This window comes from Amblyomma maculatum, chromosome 7 (assembly GCF_055883805.1).
Source record: "Amblyomma maculatum isolate TAMU_Amacu chromosome 7, ASM5588380v1, whole genome shotgun sequence".
Taxonomy (NCBI): domain Eukaryota; kingdom Metazoa; phylum Arthropoda; class Arachnida; order Ixodida; family Ixodidae; genus Amblyomma; species Amblyomma maculatum.
This window is the reverse complement of record NC_139350.1, coordinates 47,200,812-47,219,005: the sequence shown is the minus strand read 5'-3', so window position 1 is coordinate 47,219,005 and position 18,194 is coordinate 47,200,812. Positions and strand designations below refer to the sequence as shown.

At 44.4% G+C, this 18,194-nt stretch overlaps 2 protein-coding genes across 8 annotated transcripts in view; one reads left to right on the top strand and one right to left on the bottom strand.

The window, feature by feature from the left end:
- Positions 1-10,650, bottom strand: part of LOC146183140 (uncharacterized) — a 30,901-nt gene extending 20,251 nt beyond the window's left edge. For 2 of the 7 annotated variants that reach the window (XM_084609045.1, XM_084609048.1), the window contains exons 1-2: positions 10,499-10,650; positions 8,639-8,925 (exon numbers count right to left, since the gene is read on the bottom strand). Coding sequence is in view for 2 of the 7 variants with exons in the window: in XM_084609044.1 (XP_084465170.1) it covers positions 10,301-10,359 (59 nt within the window). In the remaining 5 variants the exon portion in view is untranslated. Of the gene's footprint in view, positions 1-3,492; positions 3,513-8,638; positions 8,926-10,300; positions 10,476-10,498 lie in introns of those variants that run through there. The other 5 variants (XM_084609046.1, XM_084609049.1, XM_084609047.1 and 2 more) reach the window with 5 other exon arrangements.
- LOC146183141 (uncharacterized) lies at positions 1,835-3,261 on the top strand. Its single transcript, XM_084609043.1, has one exon. The coding sequence runs from the start codon at positions 2,046-2,048 to the stop codon at positions 3,243-3,245; it is 1,200 nt and encodes a 399-aa protein (XP_084465169.1). The 5' UTR covers positions 1,835-2,045; the 3' UTR covers positions 3,246-3,261.
- Positions 10,651-18,194: the final 7,544 nt, after the last annotated feature.

Genomic DNA, 18,194 nt, shown 5'->3' with positions numbered 1-18,194 from the left:
CAGAAAATGCCAGCAAAGAATTTCAGGTACGGGAAGCGTAAGCGGGCTGGTGCACTGATTGCGAACACCAGAAAGAGGCAAGCTCTGGATAATGACCCACCTACGAGCAAAACGCACTATTCTCGCTGTGGCAGCTACCTTTCCCACCCTGCTGAAGAGCCTTCGTCACCAGAAGCCATCAAGCACAGCCCCAGGCCGGCAGACGTTGAAGCTTTCATCAAAGATGTAGAGGTGTCAGGAATTACCCGGTCATCTTCAGTAATGAGCGCAACAGGGTCGTCCGACGAAGATGTTGCTAATGGAGGTTCCGCACCCACTGCAGAAGAGGACGTCAGTGCGAATGCTGGTATACAAGGGCGACGCATTGTTAACCTTCAGCACCTGTTGACCAGCTTGCAAAAGACCGCCGTTCATGTTCCCTTCAACTGCACTTTGGCGGATATGGACTGTGTGTCTGAAAGGAAGCAAGGTCTTCGAAGTAAGCTGATTCTTGTATGCAGGATGTGCCGAAGAAAGGATGTCATCCACACCGACCCGGCACCTGACGCGCAAGCTTCCAGCGGCTGCGGCGACATAAACACGGCAGCAGTGTGTGGAATAGTGTCAATCGGCTGCGGTTTCTCAAACCTCAACGAACTGCTGGCGTCCATGAACATCCCACGAATGTCATCGGACACTTACACAAAAATAGAAGACGACGTTGGACAAATTATCAATGAAGCCGCCTGGGAGGAAATGAAAAAAGCGGGCGCGGAAGAGGCAAGGCTGGCAAGAGAATGTGGAGACATTGACAGTGATGGTATACCCACGATAGCAGTCATCGCAGATGGAGCGTGGTCAAAAAGATCCTACAAGAACAAATATGACGCTTCGTCAGGAGTGGTGAGTGCACAAATTTATTGAATTACGATAATAACAAAAAGCGCTCCATTTTATACATGGAAATATTTTATACTTAGTGCAAAAAGATGCTTGACCTTTTTTCACTGCCCCATTGTCTTGATCGCTGCCCACACCTCCATAACCTAGCACTAAAACTGGTTTCGCTTGCATCGTCTAGCGTCAACGAAGAGGGCAAGTGTGCGATGGTTAGAATTGTGAATACAAAAGTGCTGCCAGCGATGTTATGTGTGCTTGAGTATACATGTGTATACGTGCAAACACACGGACCTGAATGATTATATTACTTTCCTTTTTTTTTACAAATAACCACATTACAATTAAGAAAAAAGAATGTTGAACATCTATGACAACAGGGATAGGTACCACTTGGATCGAAAAAGGTCATTAAAAAGTAACACTTGAGTCGCAACTTGCATGATAAGCTGAAATACCTATCTGTTCTAGATATAAGCACTGCAATCAGCAGGGCAGCTTTGTGACTAATATTGGTGTTACTCTTTCAGGCTGCTATCGTTGGTCACAGAACTGGAAAAGTCCTGTACCTTGGCGTGAAAAACAAGGTGTGCGCAATGTGTGCTCGTACTCCACAAGATGCCACCCCGAAACAGCATCAGTGCCACAAGAACTGGCACGGAAGCTCAACCAGCATGGAGCAAGCTATTGTGGTTGAAGGCTTCAAGAAAAGCGTTGAACTGCATGGCATCACGTATACAAAACTTATTGCTGATGGTGATTCGAGCACTTACCGCTCTATCATAGCAGCAGCACCATATGGAAACCAGCGGGTTGAAAAAATTGAGTGCAGGAACCACATACTTCGCAACTATGCCTCAAAGATAAGAGAGATTGCACAGAAGAAACGGCTGGAAAAGCTTCCCCCGAAGGTAAAAAACTCTGTTCTCCAAGCAGCTGTGCGCCTGTGGCATGGTGTTGCAACAGCAATAAAAGTTAGAGGCTCTGAAGATGCATCGTTTTCTGAAAAAGTAGAGCGCCTTGTTAAGGACATAAAGAACGGCCCAAATCATGTTTTTGGAGACCACGCCAACTGCGCTGGTTACTTCTGTTCCGGGGGCAAAGCGGGAGAAGAAAATATATTTCCTGAAATACTTCAAAAAGGCATATTTGAAGAAATTTGTGTGGCCATGAGCAGAGTGGTTGCAAACGCTGCGAGCCTGATAATGGACGTCGACAATAATGCTGCCGAGCATTATAACTCCGTTGTGGCAAAATTTGCAGGCGGAAAGCGGATTAATTATTCCATGAAAGGATCGTACAAGACAAGGTGTCTTGCTGCGTCTTTATCGGTGAACTGCCGAGGAACATACCACGAAAAAATAGCGCGCAGGATTTCCGGAGGGCAGCTTGGAAGATGTACAGCATCATTTGTGAAGGCATCAGTTTCCAAGAGGAATTCAAGGCGAAAGCTACCGAAAAAGAAGCTGTCAACCACGCCACGCTGCCAGCGCAGCGATAAAGAGCTACATCTTGGTGCCGATGCTAACTACGGCCTACCAGACATGGAGCCCGATGCTTTTGCAACTGCTTCGGACAACTTCCTGAAATCGCTTTCGCTCTCGGCAAACAACATTGAAGACCTGCAGCGAGCAACGTCAAAGCAAAGTGGATCCACTCTATGGAAGCAGGAAAGGCGAAAGAGATTGACAGCATCACTGTTTGGCGCTGTGTGTAAAATGAAAGCAACGACGGGATGTGGGCGGACAGTTGGCGATATCCTGTACAAAGAAATCACATCTGAAGCCATAAGGTACGGAAAGGACCACGAGTGCTTAGCACTAAAGCAAATCGAGAAGGAATGCAACGTTGTGGTAAAAGAGTGCGGCCTGTTTGTTGACCAGGAAAACCCCTTTCTTGGCGCTTCCCCTGACGGACTCATTGGGGAGGACACCCTCGTCGAAGTCAAGTGTCCGTACTCAGCGAGGGACATTACTCCACTAGAAGGAGTTCGCGCCAAAAAAATAACCTGCTGTGTCGAAAACAAGGACGGAAGATTGCAGCTGAAGACTAACAGCAATTATTGGTACCAAGTACAAGGCCAGCTCAATATTGCTCGCCGTCAGAAGTGCTTGTTTGTAATCTGGACCAAAAATGGCATGAGTATTGAGGTGATTTCCAGGCATGAATCGTTTTGGGAGGACGAGATGTTGCCACGTCTTAAAAAATTTTATATGCACTGTTTGCTGCCAGAACTCGTGGACCCAAGAAGAAGCCGTGGCCTTCCAATTCGCGAACCTCATTACATTGTCGAAGCACAGATGACACGCTCACTCAAGCGACCTTTGAATGCAAAAACTAAAAATGAAGAACGCCGAGAAATCGTCTAGGACACCCTTCCTGACTACAGAGCATCTTTTCCCTTTCCTTTTGTCACTGTCACGATCATGTATTGGAACAGGTTTCTTGCTACTGGTTTATTTTGTTCAAATAAAAAAAATGCAATGTAAACAGAAGGAAAGAGGGGTGGTGGCCACGCCACCCGCGTATGATCTTTTGTACGCAAAAACGGGGCAGCAACCCTAAAAGGAAATCTTCCAACCAATTCCGACTGGTTTGCAAGCTGAAATTCCTTACCTCATATGATTTCCAAGGAAGGCTTAGTAGGCGCCCTACTTCGAGTTGCATTTTTTTTGTCGCTGTGTATTTTGCAGCGTGGTGCAGGAGGTCCTGCTAGCTGCGGCGCATACCGAGCCGGCTCTAAATGGGAGAATAAAGGCAGTGGTCGAATGCTTGACTTAGCGAAACCGGTTCAGAAGTGGAACTAAATGATTTTGCCTGCCAGGCTACTCGCCTTTGAGGTCATGTTATTTACACGATGGACCGGTTCGACCAGTTCTCATGAGGTCGGAGCTACAGTACAGCAGAGGCTAGACAAGAAAAGGAACGAAATGGTTATTTCACCCCTTGCCTTGGGGAGATGTCAGCGTGTATAGACCTTTCCAACCTGATCGAAGCAGCCATTTTTCAGCTGGTGGACAATGCAGCAGAGGCTGGCAGAGGCTAGGCAGGAAAAGGAAGGAGACAGGATTCTGTCCCCTTGCTGTGGGGAGTGGATGTTCCATGCGGAGGTGTGAAGGGGGAGGTTGGAGAAAGGGTGCCAGGTGATTAGAGCTCAAGAGCCCACTTCCCACATCATGGGCACAAAAGCCAACAAAGGCTCATCTCCTTTGCTTTCCTGTCTTCTACATGCACAATGGATAGGTGCCAAGGATGTTTGCTCCTGCCTTGACTTGTATCCCACTATAGGTGGCCTGAACCACTGCACACCTTTGTTGGGGTGGGAACAATGCTGTTCTCCCACATAAATGGCCCTGTGAGTCACTTATGCTTTGGTGCGAAAAATGTTATATCCTCGAAAAATGTTATATCCTCGGGCAGCGGGGGAGGGGTTCTTCTGCCTGGCATCTCACTTCACAGCCCAAGCAAGAAAAAAGGACAGAAAGAAGTCAAGTTGGTCAAAATTTTGAGAAAAACATGCGCGCACTAACACTGACAAGCAAAAGGTTGGTGGTAGAGTGTAGTATTGTCTAAACAGTTTGACACCAGATGGAGCCACGACGCAAATAGTTAAATTTGGCGCGAACTTCAATTCTCGCAGAAAATACATTCACAACTTTCAGAACCTGTAAAACGCTAACAATAGGTTCGATATGGGTAAAAATTGCAGGTTAACAATCAGGAAAGAAAAAGGGAGGAAATGTTGCGGAGGAAATTTTGATGTTTAGCCTAGTTTTTTTATGAGATGACAAGGAAGACCGACATATCTAAAAACGCAATTTTTAGGAATATTTGTCTCTGATTTGAAATAAAATGAAGTCTTAAAAATGAAATCTGCCCGCAACATTTCCTCTATTCTCTAAAGACGAAAACGCTGCCACAAACCCCATGAAAATTTAACCGCATTTGGACACGCTAGAGCTTCTGAAAGTTACCATGTATTTTCTATGGACGTTGGCACTGGTGAGCCCTCTTAACTGATTTTGTTTACATGTGTCCTAGTATTTTTTTCTTCTGATAACTGTAGGAGGTATACAATGCCAAAGAACTGTATCATGGTTGACATTATGCTGTCAATTAATGAAAACATTAAGAGGATGACAACAAAAAAAATAAAAATCTCTCTCACGCATATTTATTTTTATTTGACTTGTATTACGAAAATGCAACTGCATGATGTATATGAGTTGCATTTTTAGCACTGCTGTATTCATGTGGTCTTGGCTACATGTATGTAGCCAAGACCACATGGCCAAGACTATATGGTCAAAAACCTTTACTAGTGCTTGTTGAAGGCCTGGGTCGGCTAGTAACGTAGCTTTTCCTGTAGTCAGGGAGACATATTCAATTGCTGAGGCTGCAGTGCATATGCGAGGAAACGCTACTCATAAACAAAATTAACTATCATAGTGTGTGGGACATTTTATGGTATTCATATACAACTGTGGAAGCTCTCCATGTTTGAAATTTCCATGCTCAACTCCCAAATACCTGATTGCTGCAATATGTCAGTCAAAAAAAGGGAAGTACTAAAACAAAAGCTTTATTTTAATGGCGTCTCATGAAATCACTAGAAACTCCAGGATGCGAAACCATTATTTTTTCCAATCAAAGCTGGGAAGAGCCTGTAACTATTTTGCTGTTATGTACTCTGTGCTTGGGGTCTGGTTGGACAGAAAAACTTGTGTATACGTTCAGATGTTTCCAGTAAGCACATAAACTGTTAATGCACACATACTGAAATGCTGGAATGTATAACTCCTGCACTATATGCAATGTGTTCAAGGTAAAGGAGTCAAATGCTAAAGCCAGGCATAAAGTCAACTTGTCTTGTGGTTCTTCATAATGAAAACATCAAGTGAAATTTGACATATCAACGCTTAGCACAGCTTTGCTACTGGCACCAAGAGAAACAGTCAGGCACATGAAAATAGGCAAAGGTAAAAGTGACTAGTCTATTATACATCCATGAAAAAGAAAAGGTTCTTGGAAATGGGAAACTGTTCTCATATTGTAATTACACCTCATATTACTTTGTCCAGCAGAACTTTTGCAGCACATTTTTTACAGCATGTGATTAATGACTTCCAAGCAAGACTGGGAATGAGGAATAGTAAATTGTGACAAAATGCCTAGTACAGGCTGTAGAAATGATCTTCAATAGACCTGTGGGCGAGTAATTGCAAGCTTTAAGAAAATGCATAGTGCAGAGCACAGAAGCCTTGCCTCTGCAAGATTCATACTTCTTACGCTAGCTTAGACATACAAACTGCTAGCTAGGCCTGACTACCTTGCAGAATTTTGCACTTCTTGAGATAGCCAATGGCCACCAGCGCCTTGTTTTCCATCTGAAGGTCACGCAGCGAATGAAAATAACACAAACCTATTGTATGCAGCACCTTGTATGCATCACAAGTAGCTATGTAGATGCATTTAATTTTCTCATGCACACGTTTAGCAGCACCTAGGCCATTATAAAACTGCTTTACTGAACAGCAAAATTTGGTTTTATACCATGCATCTCAGCTGCCAGTTTTTCTACGCTAAGATGAAAAATAGCAGGTCAGTGCTGTCTTTAAATGATTTCATGACTCTTACCCAGAGCATAGAAAAATGCTATTAATTTTTATCCCTGCAACAGTCTTTAATGGTCTCTCTTTCTACACAAGACAAGAATAAACACCACAGCACAAGCAGGAAGCTTTATCAATCTTGCTTTTATTTCTCTGCAATATTTCTGCGTGCTCACGCTGATTGCTTCGCTGGTGAAAGCATATGTTTCATTATATGGAGTGAAATCAGCAAATAATTGCTTACACAACAATGTATAAGTCTTACAACTGTTAACGGTGACATGCAGCACCTACGCCGGCCTAGTCAGGCAATGAGACTAACCATCGACAGCTGATTGGTAAGCACTCACCGTAGAAACTTTCATTTAGCAGAAATGGTTGGGGATAAAAGTGACCAGAATATATCACGCTGTACTGATGGAGGCAAAAAAACAAAATTTGCTAACTTTTTGAAGTCGTGGAACGACCACTCGCTGCTACAGTCATTGTGCGAACACAGCTCGTAGCCAAAGTCGCCCGAGAGAGAACTTGGTGCTTTTGAACGAGAGCAAATAACCTACTTCGCAAAATTTTCTAGCTTTCACAGCGCTATCCAACACTTGCCATTGACAAAATATTCGAAATAAAGCCTTGTGTCCCATGTGCAGCTCGCCGTTGACGCTCAGGCAGCGGATCACAACGGCCAACTAATTTTCGCCGTTCACAACTCGACGGCACTCGGAACATCTTGTATTGGGTTCTAGTTGAGTTGCCGTAGTTAGAAGCCGAGCACAACACCACATTCCCAGCACATTGAGTGCAAATATCAAGAGAATGAAGGTCGAAACCGCACGCCTGCAAGCAATGCCAGCAGAAAACCACAAAAAACGACCCGGAAGTCAAAATTCACGAGACTGCAATCTGCGATCCTTTTTCGTCACAGTATGCTGCTTACGGCAGCATAAAAAATAATTTTGCCTACTATTTTATTGCTAATATTGCAGAGTGCGTAGTTTGTATCAAGACAGACTGAAATAGACACACAGAAAACAGGGTGCTATACATGGTGCTATGATACTACGTGCGCCAACTTTCGTTACCTTTCTCGCCGTTGAGGACGCTCAATAACCTGTTCGCCATTATCATCATCCATAAATAAAATTTTATGGAACAAACTATAATTAAATAAAAAACAAATTTTTGTTTGAGTTATATATTTAAATTTTTGCCTTTTTTATTTTACGTAGAGTTTGTTTATTGAGAGTATGTTTTTCTCTCGCCAGAGGACATACGACATACCGCGATTGCCGCTGCGCATGCACAAAACAGGTGCTTATGCTAAAGTGAGCTATAGAGCGTGGCAAGACAATAGACCTTTTTACAGTAGCGCCAGGCTACCAGTCGTGTTCTTTCCCTAGCGGCGAAGGCTATGAACTAGAAAGTTCACGCTGCAGCAGTGCTATCTGCACAGGTCTTTATTTCAGTCGGGCCTTGGTCTGCACTATTGGTAAAATACGGCACTCGAAGCAAGCCATGGAGGAAGGAAAAATTGAGCAGACGATGGCGTGCGTGCTGTGGTAAACGACTGGTCGGCGAGAACGGTGCCCGAGTTCGGCAAAGAAAAGGCAACGCTAACTTCACATCACGTCTAAAATGTAAGCATGCACATGCATTCGCTATGATGTGCATCCATACTGGCTTTAGTCATGATCAGTAAGAGATGTGCACGTTTCGATCCAGATGCCGCAAGGTGCACAAGCAGATCGCGGCTTATTCATGTCAACACTTCATTGCGATGTGCTATTTAAAATTACTTTATTTGCGGACAGAATAATGCGGTCAGCTTATAATTGCTTGTCCACCCCACGCATGAAAGAATGAATGCTGTCAGCTGACTGTATGCAGCTCATATAAACTGGCGCCAAAATCGCTAATAACGTGATTTTTCCATTAATTTCGTTTGTGTATGTATATATCTCGTTAGCCACAGCTCCTTTTGGCTGTACAGTCGTCCAGTGTGGCGTTACTGCATTGACATTATTTTCGAATAGCACCCATGCATATCGCATATTCGTGTTGCCGTTATCCAGCCTCGAGGACTACTGTACACCATCGGCAGCTCATTACTCATGATAACGACTGAAGTGCAAACACGCATATCGCATGCTCACCTTTTAGGTGTGTTGTACCGTCTTTGCCAAAAGTAACCAGGCTGCTTCGAAGGCTGCCGGAGCAAGCGCGCGGCCGTGTGGCGGCGTTGCGCTCGCTGTGGCTTATCGGTGCTCGTCAGCTCCGAGGGTACAACAGCTGACGTAACTTCGCACCCTCACTTTCGCCCGTTGGATGATAAACACTAGGCGCGTATGATGTGTGGGCTGTGGTTTCACACGTGTGAAGCCTGGTTGTGCCCAGCGAGGGCGCTCAGTACAGCGACGGGGCTATTATCTCTTCTCGGCAGCTGCGGAAAACAGAAAAGCAGGTGATAGTAGACACAGTGAGCTCTTGTTCGTTTCTAGGACGAATATGTGCTAGATTTGCCAGACAATGCTGCTCTGAAATAAGGGTTCCGCGAACGAGAAAGCAGTCATGTGCATATAATGGCTAAGCGTGAGGAAGCTTTCATTATCGTTTGTTCCTGTACCAAAACTTACCTACAAGCAAATGCAAGAATTTGTTAGAATCAAGCATTGATCTTATTTATACACAGCCTCCCCAAGGGACTAGCACAATTTTGCAAGCCTAAAAGAGAGATAAGGTGGCTTGGAAGGGTTCACAAGCTTTCCCATAACTTTGTACCGGAGTTATGGTCCGTAAAATTGCAGTACGCAAGGCACTTCGGAGAAAGCATGCTGAAATTTCAAGGTGCGTTATCAATCTTTATGTACAGGCGCCTTAAACACGCAGGAAAGCGCAGTTCTGCTGGTGTGTTTCAGTAGCGGATTGCAGAACAGAAGCATGTATAATTATATAGCGAGAAACGCGACATCTGCTTCAGGGAAGTTGCCGAGAAGAGCGAATTGCCCCGTCGCTATACTGAGCGCCCTCGCTGGGCCTAACCAAGCTTCGCACACGTGAAACCGCAGCCCGCACATCATATACGCGCCTAGTTTTTATCATCCAACGAGCGAGAGTGAGGGTGCGAAGTTACGTCAGCTGTTGTACCCTCGGAGCTGACGAGCACCGATAAGCCACAGGGAGCGCAACGCCGCCACACGGCCGCGCACCTGCTCCGTCAGCCTTCGTAGCAGCCTGGTTACTTTTGGCAAAGACGGTACGTGAATGATGCGCAGCCGTTTCCTCGTCGCACTCGGGCACCGTTCTCGTTGGCCAGTCAAATAACTGCGCAAGTCATCGCGCGTTCAAGCCGCGTGTATCGAAGCTGGCTCAATCTTCCGTTGTCATGGGCTATTTGAAAATTCGTCAAGTTATTCGGGGTTGGCGCCGGTTGATAAGAGGGGCACACAGCCAACCTCACCATGCCGGTTTAGCCCAGCCTTCGAAGCCAATGCAGCCACGATCCTACAGGCAAAACGAGGGTGGCAGAATTTATTGGGGCAGTCTGAATTGCTGCTTCAAGATATTGAAGTCTATCTAATGCACACTATGAAAATTCGAAAGCCCGAATTCATATTCCGCCGAGGTTTATATTGTGCTCAGTTACCCGGGAGGCCCACTAAGCCTCGGCAGCCATGTTGAGGCTGGGCGGGTACGGCAAATATGGCACTTTACAATTAAGCGCCCGATCCCCTTCCGTTCGAAATACCGCAGATGTGAAATTGAGCGTCTTATTAAAGTTCATTTCTGCAATAAAGAAACGGCAATCGTAAACTTACTCTGGCGATGCAGTTGGATTGCTTAAGATGAAATCGGAAGAGCAAAACCAGTACCCCATTCAATTCAACTTTTATAATAAGGTTCGCTTCTGCAATTAGGAAATTGCAATCTTAGAGTAACTTTAGCAATGGATTTGCATTGATCTAAGGTAAAATCAGAAGATCGAAGCGGTAATTAAAAATGGAAGTTCAACTTACATTCCTCTCCCACCTAGATGATTAATTTTAACGCTGTTAACCGTGTTCAGTGCGCATCGCTATTTATACAGTTTGGTCATGTGACCATATTTGGTCATGTGCTATTAAATTGGCTGAATGGATAGAATCGATAGAATCATTGCCTCCTGTAGAAAGATAGTGTGCAACTACAGCCTAACAGTAAAAATGCTCAAAAAAGAACACAAGACGTGCGTTTTTACTGTTAGGCTGTAGTTACACACTATCATGAACCAACTAGCTATAGAGTTTCTTACTCTTACCTAGAGGGAAAGCTGTGCTGCCGTCTATGGGCGTTTACATGGAGTTTCCAGACGGCCAGTTCAGCCACCATGGGCGCTCAAAGCATCATGGGTAAAGTGAGCTAGAATGGGGTAGTGGGCTCACTGGGGCTCCTTCCTTGACGCAGTCTGTTACGTGCACTAGGTGGCGCCACCGAAGACTTCAATGTAGCGCTGTGCTGGTTGAGGGGTTGCGTTCGCGCGACCGCGGCCTTCTCGCTTTAGAAAAACGCACCGTCTTCGTCCACACTTTTTAGATTTGCAAGTGGCAGCTATGCAGAGGTTGGATATATTAGCAAGTTGTGCTACTACTGGTGCTATACAATGAACTAAGAAGTTTCTAACTGCAAACGCGTGTCCGATTTCTCTCCGGAGTCCTTGGCGATAAGTGAATTAAGGCGCTTGTATGAAAATGACTGCGGCGCTCGATTGCCCAATTTTCTGAGGTTTGTGATTCACGGCCGCGATGATAAATAGTACAGAGACGCGTAGGCTTACGTGTGTAACGTGTAAAGCTGTATCCGTATTCCTAATTAAACCGCAGCTGTCAGCACCTTTTTGTCGCGCCTGCCTTCTGGATCGTGAATTTTAATTTACTGTCGACGCTGTTTATGGAAGAAAGGTGCATAAAAATTGCCACAAGTCGTTATTGAACACATCTTAAAAGCTGCAGTTGCGCATCCCCTATCCATTATCAGCAGTTTAATCTGAAAATTTTCAGATAACTGCACAATTGTGAATTAGCTATATTCGTGTAGACAGTGTTCTGATCGATAGGGAAGGACCTGACAGGAGCTCTAGGAGTGTGAAAACAAGCATTTAGTAGGCATCTCGGGTTGATGAACGGCGGCTCCACTGCTAGCTTCCTTGACAAAAAGTACACCCGTGTTAATCATAACTGATGAGAAAGGCGAGGCGTATATGTTGTAAGCATCCGATTTCTCGCGGGAGCGTGTCTTTTACTACTCCGAGTGCATCAATTAATTTGCTGCCCGAATGCAGTTTATGGCACGAAAAAAAAAAAAAAAAAACTCCGTGAGCATATAATTTCGAGAACCACTGCATGTATACGGCGCAAATTTAAGAAGACAACACAAGAAAGAAAAGGACAGCACATGCTCACATGGCATTCTTTTATTTCTTGTGTTGCCGTCTTTGCACCGTGTACAGTGGTTTTCAAGTCATGAATGATCGCCCCACAGGCCGTCATTTTTTAGCTTGCTCAAGAAGCAAAAGCTAAACTGACAATAGCTGAGTTCCCATTGTCGCGGAAGTTTGCGCCGAGTAAGCGGTTAGCAGGCTTTTACAAGTTTCGCAATTCAGTTTCATTGGACTCTATTTAGCAACATATATACCCAGTAGTGTGAAATATTAGCCTATAATCACGCACTTCAGCTATAATATGCTGACTGTGGTCAACAATATACCAGCGTATTCTTGACGCTTAGTAATGCGTTGAATAAAGTTGTTTCCTAACTACTGGTCCTCCTTTTTGTTCACATTCGTGTCTGGCTTTGTGCTTCCTTGATGCAGCATGTCGACAATCCGGCTAGTTGGCCCTGCTTGCCCTTCCCCTGGGCCATAGAATGAAATACAACTGAAAAACTAGGCTGGTGTACGTGTCATTGATGTGATCAGGTCATCGTGCATTTATATCCTTTAGGGAGTATTTATATTCGCCCAGATTATTTTCCGAGAGCCACATATATATTTCGATTCGTGGCGCCTTTCCCGTAAGCATGTCCGGCAGCCTAGCACAATGGTTTTGTCATCGGGGTGGCTTCTTCGTATCAGAAGTCACATTGCCCACCGCAAAACAAAACCTCCGCAATGGCAAGAATACAGCAGCGAAGGGGAAGGCAGGCAAAGGCAAACGGCGCGCAGTGCGCGGTGCCGCGCGCTGCTACATTGAAGGCGGCGGGGGCGGCCCCCTGCGGAGGCGCGCAGAACTAGAATCTGCTGACATAGGCGGCGTCATCGCAATGTATGGCGCCGGCTGAGGAGTGAGCCCACTACCCAATTCTAGCTCACTTTATCATGGGCCGGTCGGGCCGGTGAGCTACCGAGTGCAGGGGCCCGATCCTCGATATTCGCCTTTTCGGCCATGTAGTGACGTCCCGTGACGTGAAAATTGAGGCGGTGCTAAAGCGCGTGAACACAGGAATTGATGACGAAATTTAAAAAACAAGGAAAAAAGTTACAAAAAATAACGCCGTCGTCTGCTACTTGGCGCCGATTACAAAAAAGCCAACGCTGCGATGCCGAGAAGCTGAAGGGTCGGCGAGAACCGTGTTTACGCTGCATATACGCGTCCCGCGGCAGGGCAAGGCTGAGGAGATAGTGAGATACTTACATATACGTTGCGGCTGTACTATACTATTAGTTACGGTCGTTGCGACCACAGTGCATCATAGTACACGTACGCTGTCGGACGTCCAGCAGCAGTATAGGCTGAGCGAACGGCGGTACTCGGACGCAAACCCTACAAACAGCCGGTCGTCAAGTGTGAGCGAGGCCTTACTTGAGATGAGTGCATGTGGCTAGCTGTGCGTAAGTTTCATTTATGGACTTAGTCGCGCAGAGAAATCGGCGAGTATCAGGATCGAGCTTTGAACATTCACTTCTCAGCTAGTGGGTATAAAGAATTTGTTTACGAATACTGAGAATTGGAAATGCCCAGCAGATTTTCGGGCTGCAGTTGCCGCTAGAGAAGAGACACACCTGTTCGACGGCAATGCTGACCTTCTCAAGGTATCACTGCCGTTGGAAACTGCCTGCGGCAGCCCACCGCTTCCATCATATGTTAGCAAGTCTGCTACGGCTACGTGTCGGCTTCAGTGACGTAGCGTGCGGATGTCGGCCCGGTGGAGCGGCGTAGCGAAAACACGCATAGTGGAGAGCTCGATTAGGCCATATATCTGGCGATCTTAGCCTGCGCTTACGTCGGACCACATTTAGCGCGTTAATTACATCGAAATGCGATCGTCATGGCTGGGCAACGCACATACTGCGGATCAGAGAGCCGAGCGTCTATAATCATTATTGAGCCATCGCGGCTGGGACGTTTTCACGCTGCCGCACAGGAAACGTTACCGCGAATTTCGTCACAAAAATAAGCAGAGAAGATTTTCTGGCAGCAATCAAAATGAAATAAAAAGTGTAGCCAGATGCCCACTGGCAACAACAGGTTAGCTTTCACGCTGATGGCATTTAATGTGCCCTGAATTAGACATAGCACGCTGTATGCACATTTCACCGCATGCAGAGTGTGCCACTCTGTTGTGGCAGATGTATTACCTCGTTAAAATAAAAAAAAATATTCTCCTTGGTTTCTGAGCATGTTGCATAAAAACATTTTATAAAAGTAGCAACACTGTTCGTCTGATGCAGGTACACATCACACCACAATGTCACAAGTGAAACAAAATTTGTCAGGTACAGCCTAGTTCCTTTGCTACTGTTTACCAGTTTTGCACTTGCAATAGCATCTGGCACTTTCTTTCAGTGCAGCAAGATTCTTCAGAGGAGAGAAAAGGGTGAAGAGGTCGGCTAGAGAAATGCCTTCACATATACTATTTGACGCTCAGGAAGTGAAGGAACAGACATGAATAGTGAATATGATATGATGCCTAATTACAATGAGCTAGATGCAGTATGAAAACCATTTTCTTGAAGCAATTGTCATTGAATGTAGCATTCATGCACACATTAACCAGTGCACATGCTACACAAAGCCCGAACCTGTCTCTGAGTGAAGCAAGGGAGCCAAAGGGGAAAACAAGCGTGACTTTAAGGACACCGTAAGTAAAAAGTAACAGCAACAAAAAAAAAAAACAGAAGCATGCACGGGGACAATATTAGACAAAAAGAGGCATGAATTGCAAGGCTGATGTGGCCTGCAGCACATTAGTGTGGTGTTCTGGATTTTTTGGCAAAGGTTCATTAATGCCAGGTGATAATACTGTATGATTTGTATTGGCTTTGCCATCCCCTGTGTGCTCTTCCAGCAATGCATAATGTCCAACGTGCAACTATCTAACATCCACTCTCTACACTCGGACTCAAAAACATGCTCAAATGAACCTCACCTGAATACGGGCATAAATATGGGAATAAAGCATGGAATTTACTTTTTCGATATTCTGATTGCATATCATTGGAAAACTAAATGTGATGGCTTGTTTAAATGAGCGTATGATTTGCAGCTAGTGTGTCTTGTATGCACGGTTTTTCCAACAGGTTGCAGTATAGCTTCTGTCCTTTATTTTGGCAAAACATGCACACTTTAAGAGACCTGCTACTCACGTAACACATTCCCTGTAGCTTTAAACAGCTCGTCGTTGACTAACAATTGGTGTATCATTTGCTTTCGGTACTTTTTGGCATTTTTTTTTACATGCACCTGACATGAAGCCTTGCTTATAAGAAAACTGAAAATTACAATATACAAAACAATACAAAATTTATTTACAGCACTGCACACTCTACAATACACAGCCTAAAATGAAAGGCTGCCACACATTCAAGTAATTAGAGTATTGTTGTACTTGTACAGCTCATCGCCATATCTGAAAGGTGGCACGGCCTTGGAGACCAAAGAAGAGAAATTAGTTATACAAAGCAAGGGAACACAAGATAGGGTCAAAAACCCATTCTCCAAGTGTTTGGCCCAAGATAACCCCAGCACCAGCAAAGCAAGCACCCGCTGTTTTACCAATGAGTACCCAACACCACTGAGGATTGGTCCCCAAATGCTCAAACCACTAGGCTGCAACTACAGTCAAGGGATGCTATGCGTTCCGCAGTATTACCAGTATCAAAGATTATGGAACTCAACGTCATTTAAATGGTAGTCGGCACCTGGGACAGAGCAAGTATTCCCTGATTCTGTTATGGACAGGGCAAAGGTAGTTATAGTGTGTGTAAAAATGATTTTATCTGTGCATAAATGCCTGCCACACCTAGAATGTTCCCTTTATGCAGTCTACCAAAAAGCAGAAATGTTTGTCTCAGGAAGACAAGCCTTAAGCATTATTTCAGCAAGTTACTCAATGTGACGGCTATCAGGCAAACCAGCACAGCACTTGAAAACTTCATGCTCTAAAAACAATTGTGGGGACACGCAAGCTCAGCATTTACCGCTATGACACAACAGCTTTTATGGCTCCTGTCTGCAGACTCTCATTCGTGTGAATCGACTTTGCTACTGCTAACACCTAGTATTTATTCTATGATACATATCAGTAGCGTATACCTGTAAGTTATCCAATTATGTGGAAGACCACTTGTCTAGATACCTATAAAGCCCACTGTAACCAAGCTGTACGGATGCGGTTCCATGGCCTAAGGGTTGCCTGTCTTATTACCCAAAGATCCTGCAAGGTTTATCACCTCACACATTCATTTCAAAGGTAAAGCCAGAGACATCACATTGAGTACTCGGCCATGTCACCTGTCTGAAACGTGCCCAAGATTTTCCACTCACAACGTCGCGTTTTGTGCAGAAAAGAGGCTTTAACGTTGCTGCATCAAAAAAAAAAAAAAAGCAAGAAGCCAATAGCTGAACATCTACGCTACATTAGGCTCTGCTAGCTCGCAAGACATTTGACCACAGTGCCAACAGCCAAGTTATAGATGCAGCTGTGGCAGAGGCTGTACCACAGAAACAACAGATGAATGTGGTCAAGATAAAATGAAATCGCTTTGTTCACAAATTCTTCAATACATCATGAAAAAGAATGGCTCACTTATGGATAGTATGACGTCTACTGTGTTCAATAGGATTGTACCTTCAGGAAGTTATCTTTTGAATGCAATCTTAAGAGTATATTGTGGTGTTCAATTTAGGCTGTACACATAGCAGACGTGCAAAATATGGAACACATTCTGAGGGTTAAATGCAGAGAGGATTGCTGAAGCTGATATAATAGGAAAGCATAGGGATACTAGATAACGTAGAAAACACATGTGACAATAGGATAGGTGTAAGTGAAACTAGTGCAGCTGTCACTTATGAGAGCAAAAAGTTATACAACTCAGTACTAGCACAATGGTACAAAATGTTGAAAAGTGATGATGAAACAAAAGTGTCCTTGAAAGTGCTTCCACACAAATGAGATGAAAGTGATTGGCATAAAATGTATGCCCCTTCCTTAAAATTCTCAATTTAAAGCTCACAAAGAACAATGAAGATAAGGCTACAAAAGCAACTAACAGAAAAAAAATAATGAAGCAGTTATACACAGCTGCAATCATTCGATAAACATCTCGAGTGATGAAGCCATGCTTCAGTGGCTTAGAGCATGAATATGTGAGCTTTACCAACCCTCTTTTAACATATGTGAGTGCCGGAGGGCATGTGGCAGCAGCAAGAATGTGTCAAGAAGCAACTGGCCCAGATAGCAGCCTCATAATAGGGGTATGGAAGGTCTACACACAACGCTATCATGGAGGGAGATATTTTATGGAACAAGATATGTAGCAATGCACAAAAGGTGCAAAGCATTTTGTAGAGCTGCAGTCAAAAATTTATGAAGGACAATCTTATCAAAAAGTTTTCATTTCATTCCTACGCTTGTGCATCATTATTGTGACTATGGGTTATATAGTGAAATATGAAATGTCAAGCAATTTATCTCGTACACAAATGAATGCATTCTTTCCCCTGCGAAGCCACCTTTAAGAACTTTTGCCAGTGGGTGCACATGCACATCAATATCACCTAGTTACAAAACAGAGAAGTCAATAGTTGCCTTTGTGAAAAAACTGAAGAATACAAAAATGTTCATTGATAGCCGAGCCACACAAATGATGCAGAGGTTAAACAGGTTATCTGGGATCTTGATTAACATTACTACAAAGCATCAGTAATTGCAGTGCAAAATGAAACTGGCAAATTTTGCAAAAGTGGAATCTAAAATTGCCAAATTGGGTTGACAAGTTGGCGGGGGCCTCATTTTCCGTGCATACAACAATGAAAGACAATTACCACCAAATAGATGCACAAATTATCCTTGGGAAAACTAGTTGATTGCTGTTCATCTACATTCAGCATATGAAGAAAGCAATAGAAAGCAAGCATAAAGGCAACCAAATACAAAGAAGCACAGCTCGCTTCACTCTGCAGTTTGTGTAAAAACACAGTGGGCACCTCACGTTTCACCCTAGTAGCACACAAGATAGGTGTAACGAAATGGACTCTGCTATGGTAAACGACTGCAGACACATCCACCAGGGTGCACATATGTTAAATATTCTCACTGAAGTAGTACATCGCAGACTGCCTGCTTGCCACAAACACCAAAGTGAATTGTGAACTATTGGTGCACGCACGTCCTACTCAGAATGGCACTTCTGGAGGTAGAAGGAGAACGTTTTTGTACCTTCCTGTGTTTCAT

What these genes read in the sequence shown, in the direction of transcription:
- LOC146183141 (XM_084609043.1), top strand. Translation starts at nt 2,046, where the DNA reads ATGAGCAGAGTGGTTGCAAACGCTGCGAGCCTGATAATGGACGTCGAC.